The following is a 15,596-nucleotide window of genomic DNA, read 5'->3' as shown; positions in this document are numbered from 1 at the left end:
ACCAAACTCATATTTTGCAGAGGAAAATCATCCGTTATTGAGTGAACACAAAAACACCAAAGCGGTATTGGTGAAAGACTAGTTTAACTGGTATTTCATCTCAGTTTTATGAATCACACAGTGTTGAATACAATGTTGGATACTCTCTCTCTCTCTCTCTCTACTCTACTCTCCCTCTTATGCATATGCATATGCATACACACACACACACACACACACACACACAATCACATTTCTAATAGAAAATTATAATTATAGGCATGATAATTGTATCATTTAATTTGGTCCTGAAAATTAAAGCGGCCACACAATTGTAATTCTACTGTATACAAACAAGAAAAAATCCCACATAATACAAAATATTTTACACAAATGTACACCACCTTAGAACTACGTCGATGTGAACGTATAGACACACGCTTTGTGTCATCAACTCATGGTATGAGTTGGTGCCCGCGGTGTATGACTTCTGTGAATTTAAATCAGCACCTTGGACAGCGCCAACCTTTCGCATCAAACATGCGCTGCAATACAGCCGAGCGTAATGAGTTACCCCTACGCAACTCCACTTTAAAATATTCTCTCTGCGTTTTCGTTGGAGTTTAAGGAGGAACTCACACTTGGCAAATGGTGAAGGGAACTCACTGAAACCCCTGCAGCTGTTTTATTTACTAACCGAACTCAAATGATGCGGAAATCAACGTCTCTGAAGTTCATTAAGGCATTTCACGCGCGGCTGGACCGTAATTGTCGGTGTGTTGTCTTCACAACTTGGATTACGGAGACAAGCGTCATCCCGGCGGTCAAGAAACAACGAGCCGGCGATATTTTTAGATGGGATTTAATCGGAAGGAGAAGGTCGAGATTTCCCTTGTAGTCGAATCGCAGGGCGCCTAAGCAAAAGCGCAAACAGGAACTCCGTCCAAGACTCGAGCGGCATAGATATTCATTCATGACGACAGACCATAGAAATAAAGAAAAATAAGTAGTTATCAACACAACAGCGAAAATGTCCATAAGGATTCCACCGCAAGTAGTTGATATTCCATGGAGGAACAACAACTTCAGCCTTATGAGTAGAGATCCCCCGTTGTCGGATCAAGGAGAGACCATCATCGGCGTCTACCTGTTGGTACTAGGTGGGTATACCCTTGCGTTATAAATGGGCGCAGTACAAGGTAAATTAAAAGGGACATAGACGGGGTAATGTTAAATAGATACATTGCTGACATCGTTACTTTTGTTGTCAGAGTCGAGATATTTTTGTCGCAATTCCACTCTAAGTTTGCCTCTATCAATTTGTTTTAAGTTTACGTGACACGTGTAAATGTTGGTTATTTTCAGTTAAAGAGACTAACTTTCGGGGGCATTGTAACACTTGAAGTATATCTTGTAGTGTTCTACACATGAATTTAAACACGTGCTCTGACGTTCACTGAATGGAATAACTTCCCATTTTTCTCACAAGCGGTCAGAAGTTTGGCACTGTTGTGGAGCACTTGTTCTGTCGCAGATGTATGCATATTTTGATTATGGTTAAGTGGCCAGCCCTCTATAGACGTTTGCCTTTCAGTCGTCTCATTTGTATTTGTGTTCGAAGCTAAGACAAACACACTGTCTGGATTATGTCCAAGCACAGATCAGGCACTATAAGTAGCCTAGAACATGTTGGGAAGCGGCTCTCCGCCTTCCAGGTTCTGTCTAAGCCATTGATATAACTAGTCCTGCCAGGTCAAGATGGACGTCCGCCAAACGGGATATCTTTGGCAAACTGCCCTTTCATGAACCGAGGCTGATATGATTGGGCAGCGTCCATTCACAAAGAACGCACATCGAGCCACAGCTTGATTCGGTGTATATAAGGTTTACAGTGCAGTGTTTTATGACTCTTGAGAGGCAACTTTATTTTACATGTGGCAAACAAACCTGACAATATCATAGACTAAGGAGAATAGCAACTAGTAGGTTCGTTGTAGTTATTGTGGTTCAACGGTTAGTGCATGGAACTCAACACGAAGAGCAACATTCTAACCTGCAGCTTGAATACCAGTGCTGCGAGAAAGCTGTGCACACACGAGATACTCAGGGTATATTCAGGGTAGAGTTCACCTGCATATCCGCATAGATCGTCTTGTGAAAGCCTCCAAACAACGTGCTGTAGGAAAATGCGTTTCACCTTCCATTTGGCTGGGGGCCAACTGGTCCAAACCACTTCATGGGCTGCTAACCTTCAGCCAAACTCTGACCAGGGGTCAGCAATCAGCGTAATTCGCAGCAAAATTGCACTAAAATGAGACGTAGGCTAATTTGCTTTCTTTTTCTGTCCGTGGTGTCAATTAGTGCTGCTGATTAGATCGGATCGGGGGGCGCATGTCCATTGGCTCTCAGAGAATGACAAGCATTTTAAAGACTTTTAGGATTTACAGCATGAGACCATTCTTTGTTTGAAATTTGCAGGGAAGCCTGGCTCAATTAGGAGTGATTGCTCCTGTCTGGTAGGGGTATAATTGATGTCCCACTTGCAATCAGCGTCTAGCTTACATTTCTATATTCAGGTTTTATATGAAGGCATAAGGCAAGAAACGCCACAGTAAAAGCTCGACATCACGCCAGGACCTTGTTACCAAAGTTCAAACAGGCCACAGTGTTAAAAGAAAAAAAACAATCAAACAACAGATGCACCATGCTAAGACATGAATTGGAAACTTATTAACACAACGACCGCCACAAACCTATGCTTGGATCTATTAAATGACTAAATCAGAGAAAGATAATGGGGGAAAAATACATAAATAGAATACCGTCTCTAACATTAACCCAACGCTAACCTCTGCGATATTTAATGCTTCGAGCAGACACTCGAAAATAATAGATGACAGCTACTTTTAAAAAGCCAGACAGCTGGATTTATTTGGATGAGACACGTCCATTAAAACGTCACGCCTGCCTGTGAGCTTGATGGTTAAATAGGGAAGTTCAGTAGAAATAGAGGCAGTTCTTATTTCTAATTTAATATTTTAGTTTTAAACTATTAACTATGGCTTCACATTTCAATGAAATGCGTGCTGTAACTGTCCCAGACAACTGCGTGTGGGTTCTAAACCTGCAAGACCAGACAAGCCCCCTGCACCTCCCTTTTCGACTTCTCTTACCACAGCAGCTGAAGTTGACGCACATACTTACACAATGCAAAGTACACACTTAGTGCAGATTTAGGGAGATATACTGTATAACATACACACATTTAGCTGCATTCGCTCAGGTCTGGGACATCACACCTTTCCACACAATGTACTTCTTGATGACCTTTACTGTTGTCTGTCTACTAGTTTTTTGGCCCACTAAGCATAGTAATAACAAACATACTAATTAGGCCACAAGTGTTTTGGACACGACTGGGTAGTGACTTCTCATCTCTGTCTCTGTCTCTCTCTCTCTCTCTCTCTCTCTCTCTTCATCCCTAGGCTGGCTGTCATGGTTCGGCAACAGTGTGGTGATCTTTGTCCTTTTCCGGCAACGCTACAGCCTCCAGCCCACCGACTATCTCACCCTCAACCTCGCCATCTCCGACGCCAGCATCTCCGTGTTCGGCTACTCTCGCGGCATCATCGAGATCTTCAACATCTTCCAGGACAATGGCTTCCTAGTCAGCTCTGTATGGACGTGCCAGGTATGGGATAAAGGTTATTATGGGATGGATATGGTTAAAAGGTTATGTTGGGATGGGAATGGGCTAAAGGTTATTATGGGATGGGTATGGTTTAAAGGTTATGTTGAGATGGGGTATAGGGATAGGCTCATGGCGATGGTACGCACTTCCAAAACAAACTAATTCTGCTGTGGTAAAGTCCCAGGAAGGAAAAGTCCCAGAATAGTCAAAGTTGGGAGCACTTACTCAATGTAGACATAGCACACAACTCAGATACACCCCGAAAAAAAGGCAAATTTACCCATTCAAATCTTTTTGGTGAATTTTGAGTTGTCATCTATCTACATTGAGTGAGTGCTCACATTTGGACTTTTGTAGATGGTGTACGTTAGGTGGCTTTGCTAGAACGTAGTCTGCGCAGTCCTGACACCTAGGGCAGAACAGAAGACCTGCACGTGTGGAGAAAAACAAACCTCTTTGCCTGATCTCATAATCTTCTGCTTTAACAGCCTTTGTGGCTCCAATTTGGAATCCTTGGTCGTATCTATAAAGAAGAGCTCTTGCGAGAAATGTCCTGAACCATGGCAAAGGTGACACATAGACCCACTTCAACATAATAAGGTTTAGCTGACAAACCATTTATTAATAAATCCCAAGAAGTTTTGCATGCAATCTATTTATGGATTTGCTATGGGGACAAATGGTGGTAAAATTACCTACAAGATACTTAGCAGCGTTAATGGCCTCAGATAATTGGCAACTTGCTCAAATGTCACCTATGAGGCTCTGCATAAAAGTGCTCTTATGTATTGAAGACAGACATGACATGTCTCACTGAAAGATCTATTCATTTACCAAGTCATTAACCCATTCAGCGGCGTGAATGAGCACTGATACCTGTCCAACCGTGAAGACCTGTCTGAGGAGGCACAGTGAGAGGGAGACAGCAGGGACCTGATGAAAGAGTGGGGGTGTCTATGAATAGCTCTCCGGATGACGAGTGCTCGGAGAAATGAAACAGCCCTGTCATTTGGCCATTTCTCACATTCCCCATGCAATAGGGAGAAAGAGAGAGAGGGAGAGAGGGAGAGAGATAGAAAGAGAGAGAGGAAGAGAGAGAGAGGGAGAGAGAGAGAGAGAGAGCGCGAGAGAGGAAGAGAGAGAGAGGGAGAGAGAGAGAGAGGAAGAGAGAGAGAGAACACTCTACATTCTTATTTTTCATGTGCAGAAATGGCAGAACAAGAAATAATGTCAGAGGCTCTGACATCTTACACCTATGATCTTCACATAAATACATCTATATTCAGGTTCAGGCCCCTATGATCTTCACATAAATACATCTATATTCAGGTTCAGGCCCCTATGATCTTCACATAAATACATCTATATTCAGGTTCAGGCCCTGGGCTCTGTAAAGGACCTTGAGAAAATGTCATAAATACATATATATTTAATCTATAGAAATAAAATTGAATAAAATTGAATTTAATTATGTGTTGATGTAAGCAAGTAAAAGCGCAGAAAGACATACAGACATATAGATACACACACACACACACACACACACACACACACACACACACACACACACACACACACACACACACACACACACACACAGACCGGTGAGTAGGAGTCAAGGTAGGGTCTGGTCATCTCACTGCATGAAAGCAGGAAACACAGTTAGCGTACAGACTGTGAGAGAGCCAGACAGCCAGACATCCAGACATCCAGGAATGGATTGACAACTTGAACACACCACAGCTGAGCCGAGCAGCGTCTGGAGAGTCTGTCCAACTCAGAAACAGACATGTGTGTGTGTCAGTAACAGACATGTGTGTGTGTCAGGCACTGCTGCCACTGGGGGGAAGAGGGAAAGACAGAACAGACAGACAAATTAATACACTGAAAGGTATTATATATATATATATATATATATATATATTTATATATAGAGAGAGAGAGTGAGAGAGAGAGAGATAATCTCTACGGTACTCTCTCTACTCAAGACAGCGGGGAGGACTGTACCTCCAGGGGCTGTCTCCTCCAGTCCCATGCTGACAGGACAGAGACCTGCCTCGTCTTGCCTGTTCAGGTTGACATGAGGGGTGGAGCGCTTCATATTATCTCGTCCTGCTTGTCTGACAGAAGCTGAAGTGTGAAAAAGCTTCTTTTTTCGGCCCTCTGAAAAAGAAGTTGCTGGGACACAGACAGGTCTCACGTTGGCTGGTACACAGACAGGTCTTACGTTGTTGATGCATCTGAGAAAGAGAGGTGTGCTTTTTGTTTGGTTCACGCGATGATAAGAGTAATGGACACAAGGGAGTGGACAATTTACAAGAAGGTGTGAAATAACATTGTTGGCATGTTTGAGAGAGACGTGTGTTTTCTTTCGGTTCACGTAATGATAGAGTAATGAACACAAGAGAGAGGACGCGTTTCCGAAGGTGTGAAATAATGTTAACGGCGTGTTTGAGAGAGTTGTGTCATTTATTTTGGTTCACGTGATGATGGAATATTGATCGCAAGAAGAAAGGTGTTCCATTAGAGGCTTGTAATGCTAAAATGATAGGGGGGGAAGGAGAAGACAGGTCTGGACGTGTGAATAAGCAGACAGAGAGAGAGAGAGAGAGAGCGAGAGAGAGAGAAAGATAAATAAATAAACTAAATGTGGAGGAGGGGAATCTCAATGTGTTTATTGTCTGATATTAGTGGTGTGGTTGGAAGCCCTCACAAGTGGAATAAATAGGTAGTGATAGATTGATAGACAGACAGACAGACAGGCAGTCAGAAAGACAGACAGACAGGCAGGCAGTCAAAAAGACAGACGGACAGACAGATGGAGAGGGAGATGGATTGTGTACATATCACTCTTTCCATGCACTTCGGCAACAACATCCAATATTATGGTCGTGTTACTAGAGTGTTTTGGACTTGAAAGAGAGTGAGAACATCATGAGAGAGAAACATACAGGAAGAGACTGAGGCAGACAGAGATAAAAAAAACAGCAGATGAAAAGAGACAACGAAGGACAAAGATAGATAGATAGAGTCAGAGAGAAAGAGAGGGGAAAAGAGAATGAGGGAGAGAGACAGAGAGAAGGTCCATTCTAAATGGGTTAAAATGAGTAGAGAGGAGAGAGGGGGGAGAGTGGGGAGAGGGAGAGAGAGAGGGAGAGAGATAGAGGGGGGGAGAGGGAGAGAGAGAGAGAAGGTGACTGTGACTGAAGACATAGCAAACCAACTGTGTCTGCCAGCAGCCGTCGTAAATCCTGTCTGTGACCTCTCAGTGGTCAGTGTGACTGTTCTCAGAACTGACCTCTAAGAACCCACAGATGGCACCTGTCACAAAGCAACCCGTCTTGGACAACGTCTTTCACCCACTATAGGAGAAGGTTGCGTCTCTGGGACACAAATGGATGATGTGTCAGTCACTACGGCTCGCCACCCTCTAAGCGAAGAGACTGCAATCTATTCATCTCAGTTTCCAGCAACGTAATGACATAATGGGTTCAACGACATCACGGCACTCATCAATCTGGACAGAATCTTCCATTTCGGATCTCAGATCCAGCTGTCTAGATTACCCAAGTAGTTGCCTTGAGGTTTTTTTTTCTCTTGGTACTTTTCCTGTTTTTTTTTCTGTCCTGTTTTTATACTGTAAGAGTTTCCAGTGATATTTCAACCAGCAATGTGAACCCTTCAGCTTTTATTCCATTGACTTCTGTGACCTCTGAGTGACCTCTTTTATCCTCCCTTAGTCACTTGTGTGCTATTAAATGAAGAAAAAAAATGTCAGGGCCCATTTTTTTTCTTCCTGGATCTGCTGTGTGCTTCCCTTGTGTGTATCTCACTGTATGTAAGTCACTTCAGATGAGTACATGTGAACGTAAAACGTGACCTCTGAACCCTTACCTTTTGGTCAGGTGGATGGCTTCTGCACGCTGCTCTTTGGCCTGAGCAGCATCAACACTCTCACTGTCATCAGCATCACCAGATACATCAAAGGGTGCCACCCAAGTAAAGGTAAATTATGCTATTCCTACCACAGTGGTACTGGGGCTTCAGACTGCCTGACTGCTATTCCTACCTCAGTGGTACTGGGGCCTCAGACTGCCTGACTGTAGACTCTGGATATGGCACTTGACCATTGAGTTTAACTCAAGAAAGTTACACAAGTGTGTGTGTGTGTGTGTGTGTGTGTGTGTGTGTGTTTGTGTGTGTGTGTGTGTAAGAGAGAGAGAGAGACAGAGAAAGTCTAATTTTCTTGTGAAACATTTATCACAGATACCACATTTATTCTGTTTGCCTTCTAAAGAATATGCCTCCTCTAGTCCCCTAAAACAGGAGAAGAATGATATATAAGTGATACAGGGCTCACACACACACATACACACACACTCACAAACAAAAACCATCCCCCTTGTAAATGTACCATAACCCTTCCTTTTGGATTAGTGATGATAATGCATGTTAGTCATTGCCACATCATTAAGAGACTACCAGACTACCTATCCCTCCTTGACCTGCCTCTCAGTCAATCACCCGCTGGTGACATGTGAGCTGAGTCCCTGTCTCATCCCTGTCTGTGCCTCCCGCCCCTGCAGCCCACTGCATCACCAACACCACCATAGCCATGTGTGTGATGTTCATCTGGATGGGGTCGTGCTTCTGGTCTGCAGCGCCCCTGCTGGGCTGGGGAAGCTACACAGGTGAGAAGGAGGAGACTGAGGTGTTTTTTGTTGTTGTTGTTGTTGTTGTTGTCAATATTGTCAATATCTAATCTTCTGTTTTTGATATTCTATTTACTTTTGAGCCTTGGGTTGAACTGTTAGGTCTGAAGTTCGACATTTCTAAGGAAACCTGTGTTGTTTATTAAACAATAAACACTACGGTGTAACATCTAACCGTAATACTTACAGAATCAAAGCACTTCAAAAGACTCAGAATGCATTAATAATGCATAAATACTGTTGTATTGAATCGGCAAGTCTCTGGCTATTCTCATCCCTAGCAGAAAAGAGAAATTATCAAAACACACACAAGAGTCATAACAAGCTACTGAGCAATAATCGAGTGACTGTAAGAATACCTCATCATAGTCTGTTTCCGCTGTGTTTATGAATTCTCTTAGGCGATGCTCCGACCGGTTGGATCATAATTCGCTGGGGTCTAGCCGTATAGCACAGTTCATCGAGGGGTGTCTCACTCAGAGATCAGAGGCCTGTCATTAAGTAAACATGGTGTTGTTGCCTTGTCACTGGCGAATCGAAGAGCTTTCAGCTTTGACTAGCGACGCTAGCTGGTGCAGCTAACAGCAGGCCATCGCTTAGCTCAAATCACTGGCGTGATGGGGGGTGGCGAATGGGCTTTTAAAAGCCTCACCAGGGCTTCTCTTCTGCGCGGTCAGTGCTGGACAATGCTCACAGGCAGAAGAGATAGAATGAAAAAGAATAGAGTTCTAAAGAGTTCTAAAGACCTCTGGTTTGATATGTTCATTCTGCACATAGTGTGGTGCTATACGGCAGAACAAATAATACCTGAAATATTATTAACATAAAACAGTCATTTAAAAAAAAAAATGGTTTTACTAATCTTCTTTGACAATTGAACACAGTACATTACAGCTTTCCATCGAACTAAAGTGGTTTCTTTTATTAGAACACCCACGACAGAGGTCCATCATTTTGACTAGGTCTCCCGTTCCAGACACTAAATCAGAATGGTGAATGACTCAAATAGATGAATCTGGTTATCATCCTCGTTGTCATGAAATTAAATGTAAATATAATGTATAGCCATGACACATTTGTATTGGCAGATGGTGCGGATAGTCTATATATGGTCTATTCCTTTTTCTACATCCTCTATTTTACCATTGCAATGTCAGAGCAATGCTTATCAGGAATATTTTTTCAGTTAATTGGGACTCTATCGATGATCCATTCTATCATGTACAACTGCGTGTGCTATACATTAGATGTAGTTGTAACACCTAGAGAAACATGACTGAGGTTGGCTTTAAATGAGAGTTGGGCATCTGTGTTTTTAAGAAGTGTCACGGAAATGGTGTTGCTTTGAAGGAACTTATTTATACATGGAACTCCCATGTCTGTAAAATCAGGGCCTCTAAACTAGTACTTAGTTACATTCCTGCACCTTTTTAATTTCTTATGCAAAGTCGCTTTGGATAAATGAATGAACGTAAAGGTAAATGTAAACTGCATCTATTCCCTCTTCCACCCCTCCAGACCGTGGTTATGGGACGTGCGAGATCGACTGGGCCAAGGCCAACTACTCCACCATCTACAAGTCCTACATCATCTCCATCCTCATCTTCTGCTTCTTCATCCCCGTCGTAGTCATGCTCTTCTCCTACGTCTCCATTATCAAGACCGTCAAGCGCGGCAACGCCATGGCCTCCGAGGGCGACATCACAGACCGTCAGCGCAAGATTGAGAGGGACGTCACCATCGTGAGTGGCCTGCTTCTTTCCCGGTCTTAGACCTGTGTCCGTCGCTCTTGTATGATTAGCATCTATTAGAATTAGCATTGTGTTGCTTACTCTCTCAAAAGATCTACTAGCTTAGGACAAGTGGAATTGTGTTTGTTATACAACTTGTCTTTAATCCGCTATTAGACTATGTAGAAAGACGTAATGGCTTACTAAAGCATTGGCAACCTATTAAGAGATCAAGAGATCAACCTATTAAGAGATTAAGAGATATTAAACTGGAAGGGCACTTGGAGAGTGCAGACGTCTGCCAAGGCCTATGGTGTGCCAAGGCCCATGGTGTGCCAAGGCCAGCAGATGTCAAACCCAGAAAGGTCTCGCAACATTAACGAAGGCGAAAAAATAATTCCTTGATCCCCCCCCTTCGATTTGGATCTGGTCTCCCGGTTCTTCCCATCCACCAAGTTTCATGAAAATCAGCTGGGAGGTTTTTGCGTAATCCTGCTGTTCGACGGCAATGAAAACATAACCTCCATGGCGGAGGTAGTAAGCAAAGACATTCCCACAAAACCTTTTATTAAGGCATTAAGTCCTTACCTAAAATCTAGTCCATCCTGTGGGAATGACAGAATAGATTACAGCCTGAATAGATTACAGCCTAAATAGGTTACAGCCTGATTTAATTACTTACATTAGCTTACATTAGTTCTGCGGCGATCTGGCCACCATATTAATCATACACAGCTCAGTCTCAGCCTCTGAAAGACTCCATATTGTGTTCCACTGGTACTCTATGATGCCCTTCCTATGGTAGCTTGATTGTAGTACTTCACTTTTCAGTCACTTTGGATAAAAGCATAAATGAAATGATGTCAATGGAATAATTGTAGATATTATTGTTGTGGGAAGGTAGTCATTACTACGTCATTTAGCAGAATCTCTTAGCCAAAGTGACTCACACAACTGAGCAAATATACTGTAGCCTTGACCTATGAACTTGGCATTGTTCCAGGAGCACAATAGAATACAAGGTATCATCAGATAGTTTGTCTCAATCACTCAATTATTTATTGTATTTCAAGCGCCTTTGTCAGGCTCATTATTTTCAGCTCGTCTTGCCATGGGAGTGCCCCCTTAAAGTGGTCTTCTTCCCTGATTGTAGGGTTGACGTAGAACCCTGCCAGAGATTGTGAGCTTCAATCACAAAGGACTCTTCAGAGCAGCAACAATATTTTTAGATCTGAAGGGCTCTTTGCTTTAAACGGTCTCCGTGAAAGGCATTTACCTTTCGCCGGAAACAGAAATATAAACCTTCTTTTAAAGGAGATGTACCCCTAGCTGTTTGCTTGAAGAGGCAGCCCGTTCACACCAACTGAGATGCTACAGTTTAGTCCGGCACTCCAAACTCTTGTGTCTGAAGAAGATGTAATAACACAGCCAATTGACTCTGAATGTAATCATGGTTAACTCTATTCACACATTCAAACTCTCTCTCTCTCTCTGTATCACTCACACACACACACACACACACTCACACACATTTCACATTCTGGAGGACTCAGCGATGTGGAACTGGCGCAATATGAAATCCTAACTCTCTCTCTCTCTCTCTCTCTGTATCACTCACACACACACACACACACACACATTTTACATTCTGGAGGACTCAGCGATGTGCAACTTGGTGCAATATGAAATCCTAGAGCTGAAGTTGTGTGGCGTAGCCTCGAGGTGCTAAAAGCCAAGCTATATCTACTTTATCTGCCCTTGGTGTTTTATTGAGATTACAAACGTGCTGGAGGGTAAGGAAGTGGGGCAATATTAAGAGTTGAATTGCCACCATTATTATATTTGCTGTGACTCATGATACTGTAGATCATTCTAACAGCCCTAGAGGCTACCACATAATGGTCATGACTCTCTCTCTCTCTCTCTCTCTCTCTCTCTCTCTCTCTCTCTATCACCCTCTCCCCCAAAACATCCCTTTTCTCTAAACCTTCCTGACTGTTTTCATCTCTTTATCTATAACTCAATTCTCCTCTTCATTTTACACCTCTCTGCAACTCTTCTTTTCCGTCCTCCACGGCTCTGTCTTCTTTCCATCACTCCTGTCTCCTTCCCCTCCGTCATCTTCTTGCTTCTCCTGACACCCCCCCCCCCCCCTTCAGGTCTCCATTGTGATCTGCACGGCGTTCATTCTGGCGTGGTCGCCGTACGCCGTGGTGTCCATGTGGTCGGCGTGGGGCTTCCACGTGCCGAGCCTGACCAGCATCTTCACGCGCCTCTTCGCCAAGTCGGCCAGCTTCTACAACCCGCTCATCTACTTCGGCCTGAGTGCCAAGTTCCGCAAGGACGTCGGCATTCTGCTGCCGTGCACTCGCGAGAGCAAGGACACGGTCAAGCTGAAGCGCTTCAAGAACCTCCGGGGCAAGCAGGAGGGTGGAGGCCGCGGGGGCGAACACCAACACAGGCGGAGGGACCAAGGTGAGAGGGCGGAGGCCCAGCAGGCTCGGGCTCCTCTCCCTCCGAAAGACAAGAAGGTGGAGGGGAGAGAGCCCCTGTATCCGTCTCCGAGCCCCGATTCAGGGGTGGGAAGCACCCCAAGGACCCCGCCGCGGGTGGAGGAGGACCCGCCGGTGTTCGTCATCGACTTCCCCCACTCGGAGTCGCCCGGGTATGAGATCGACAGACTCTAAACCACTCGCCCAAGGTCGCAGGTGCTTTAAAGGGGAAATATGTGGTGTTTTTTGTTTGTCAAAAAATGTGTCATATTCTTGGCCTCTTTCAGGCCTGTCCACATAATCAAGTGAAGCAAACCACCAGATCTAACACATGGGGAGACAATGGGGACACTTCAGAATCATTGAATGTTCATTAGAATGTTTAGAATCATTATGGAACATCTAGAATCATTTTCATTTTTTGACAATGAGAACTACTTATAGTACCTTTTAAGTTCTACATTTTGTTTTAATTTTGGTGAATTATTTTGTGTGATATATTTTTTACATGTATTCACAATGTGTGTATTGTATTACCAAAAGAGATTACCTAACAGCTGTAAGTGTTGATGAAAAGAACATTATTTTTGTAAAGTAAAAAAGCTGTCAGTTTATATACTGCTTATCTTTTCTATGTGACTTTGTTCCTTGCAGGTGACTGTAAATCTTTTCTATGTCATTGTAAATAAAGTCCCTGCAAAGTGTATATTTCCAGGGGTGTCGTGAAGAGAATAAACATGCCTTTGTCTCACTTCCACTCTTGTGCTCTCCCCTGCATTAAAACAAGTGTTCCAGAAATTTCCAGAATTAAAGGCGAAGTCCTTGTTTACAATCCATTACATGTTGGAAACACAAGTAGTTCCGACCATGCCATACACTGTTCCAGCCAATCGCCACGTTGTTTGAGGAGCATGGAGAGGGGTTTAATATGATTAACTGTTGAGCTCAATTATGTACACAAACTTTCACCAGAATCACAGACTGCTCCATCAAGACAAATGTTCCGGAGACTTCTAAGCGGTTGTCGCACTGAATTAAAGTTGATACAAAGTGATGTCTAATATCATTCCTTCAGTGATATCCAGGCTCTTTTACTACCGAGCAGAACATCCACTATGGGCTTTTACTGTCACTTTTCATTTCGTCATGTGGTCTTTGGTATATAGCGCTCATGAATGTATTTTTACTAAAAGATACAGTCCACGATTCTGGTGAAAGGTTGTTGATATTTGAGCTCAACAGCTCACCTAATTACATCCCTCAAATCACATTCTGTGCTCCTGAAACTAGGTCTTGGTCGGCAAATTTTTTTTTAGGCTCGGTCTGAGCCATCATGTTTGTTTCCCATTTACAGAGCCAGGACAGTGTACAAACACCAGTGTTTTTTGAGCGCACAGCCACTTAACGGACAGCTAGAGGAGCACGAGGAAGAATTCGCTTGTGTACCAGATTTAAAATCATAGACTTCGCTTTTACGTTCCCTAGGCAGGGTGCCCTATTTTACACCAAACATGTTCATATCCTGAACTGCATTTGCTCATGAAGCCAGTGAGGATAGACTCACAGTTCAGTAGCTCACTGTCTCGGTTACGGCCTCAGCGTATAGAAGGGGAAACACGTAGTGACAGAAGAACGTGAATTACGGCGAAGCTTTAGAGTCACTTTGAGGACATAAAGGCACTCAAGGACAGCTCTACCGAAGCTCTGCTGTCTACAACTACTGAAGTGTTACGGGCCAGGCTGTTCGAGCATAAACAAGACATAATACAAATGACATAGCGTGGTCTTTGACTTGGGCTAGTACTTGAGGTAAAAACACCTTTTATCAGAGAGAAACACATTGAACATGAATAATAACAAGATATGAATAATGCATAAGCATAGCTGTGAACAGTGTAACATAGCATGAATTCATCGAAACAGTCATGCAAGGCTCATCACCCATGCTGCTGCTAATCTATAGGGTTATATAGAAGCATATCATATCACCCACTCTTAACCACTCACTCACTGGGATAAACCAAAACAGGCTTTAGAAAATAGGACACAAAGCTTTGGGTGCTGGCTAGCGGAAGCAGCATTCGAGTCTCATGCTCTGGGTTAATCAGAGATATGACTGAGGATTGAGACAGAAGGTCAGAGGGTGATCCACGGAATGTCAATCCCTGGACAGCTCCTCAGTCTGGGGTGTGTGAGCTCCTCTGTCTCGGGTGTGTGAGCTCCTCTGTCTGGGGTGTGTGAGCTCTAGACAGCGCCTCCGTCTGGGGTGTGTGAGCTCCTCAGTCTGGGGTGTGTGAGCTCCGCCTAGGTGAGGCCCAGACAGGAATACAGGAAGCTTCACTGAAGAGGTCAACGTCACGTAAGAGATATGCAAACTTGATCTAAGAAGTTATTGGTGGCTAAGGAGGCTGTGGTGTTCTAAATCAGACGGGGATATTTAAATATATCATTTTGGGGAATGGCCCATAATCTCACTTCTATACGTGGACAAACCCTCTATGATCCCGATATCGGACAGCTCCACCTCATTTAGTCACAATGTCAGATAAGCTTGAAATTGAAGACTTCGGTGTACTGCCTTCATCAGAGCGTGAAACAAATACAGTGGTCATAGTTATTGAAATTAGCTCGAAATGAGGATGTATGAGATGAGGACTGAACCATATTGAGTTAACCTGACTGAGAGTATGGTGGCCAGTCTGGCCACACGTGAGCGACCGCTACTCACTTAAGTTTCACTCACTTCCTTCCAGGGGCGGTTTTAGGCACGGGCGACCCGGGCAGCCGCCCGGGGCGGCACTTTTTCATAAGACGTGGGGGGCGGCAAGAGCACTTTAAAAAAAAAAATCCTGGGCCACGAAGCGGTTTTCTATTATCTATCATATCACTGTGTGTGGAATTGGCAAATTGGCGCCCCCTGCAGCTGCAGGCGCCTCTGCTCGCTAAGAAGGTGCCGTGGACAGATCCTGAGTGAGAAGGGAGAAGGGGGAAG

At 43.9% G+C, this 15,596-nt stretch overlaps 1 protein-coding gene across 1 annotated transcript; it reads left to right on the top strand.

Moving 5' to 3' along the window:
• The first annotated feature begins 562 nt into the window (after positions 1 to 562).
• Positions 563 to 13,402, top strand: opn6a (opsin 6, group member a). Its single transcript, XM_012816329.2, has 6 exons — positions 563 to 1,139; positions 3,465 to 3,670; positions 7,576 to 7,675; positions 8,257 to 8,361; positions 9,901 to 10,124; positions 12,272 to 13,402. The coding sequence occupies exons 1-6, from the start codon at positions 1,010 to 1,012 to the stop codon at positions 12,797 to 12,799; spliced, it is 1,293 nt and encodes a 430-aa protein (XP_012671783.1). The 5' UTR covers positions 563 to 1,009; the 3' UTR covers positions 12,800 to 13,402.
• Positions 13,403 to 15,596: the final 2,194 nt, after the last annotated feature.

The sequence above is a fragment of the Clupea harengus genome, chromosome 24, assembly GCF_900700415.2.
Source record: "Clupea harengus chromosome 24, Ch_v2.0.2, whole genome shotgun sequence".
NCBI classification, from domain to species: Eukaryota; Metazoa; Chordata; class Actinopteri; order Clupeiformes; family Clupeidae; genus Clupea; species Clupea harengus.
The sequence above is the reverse complement of the archived record's forward strand: the minus strand, read 5'-3'. Positions and strand labels throughout refer to the sequence as shown.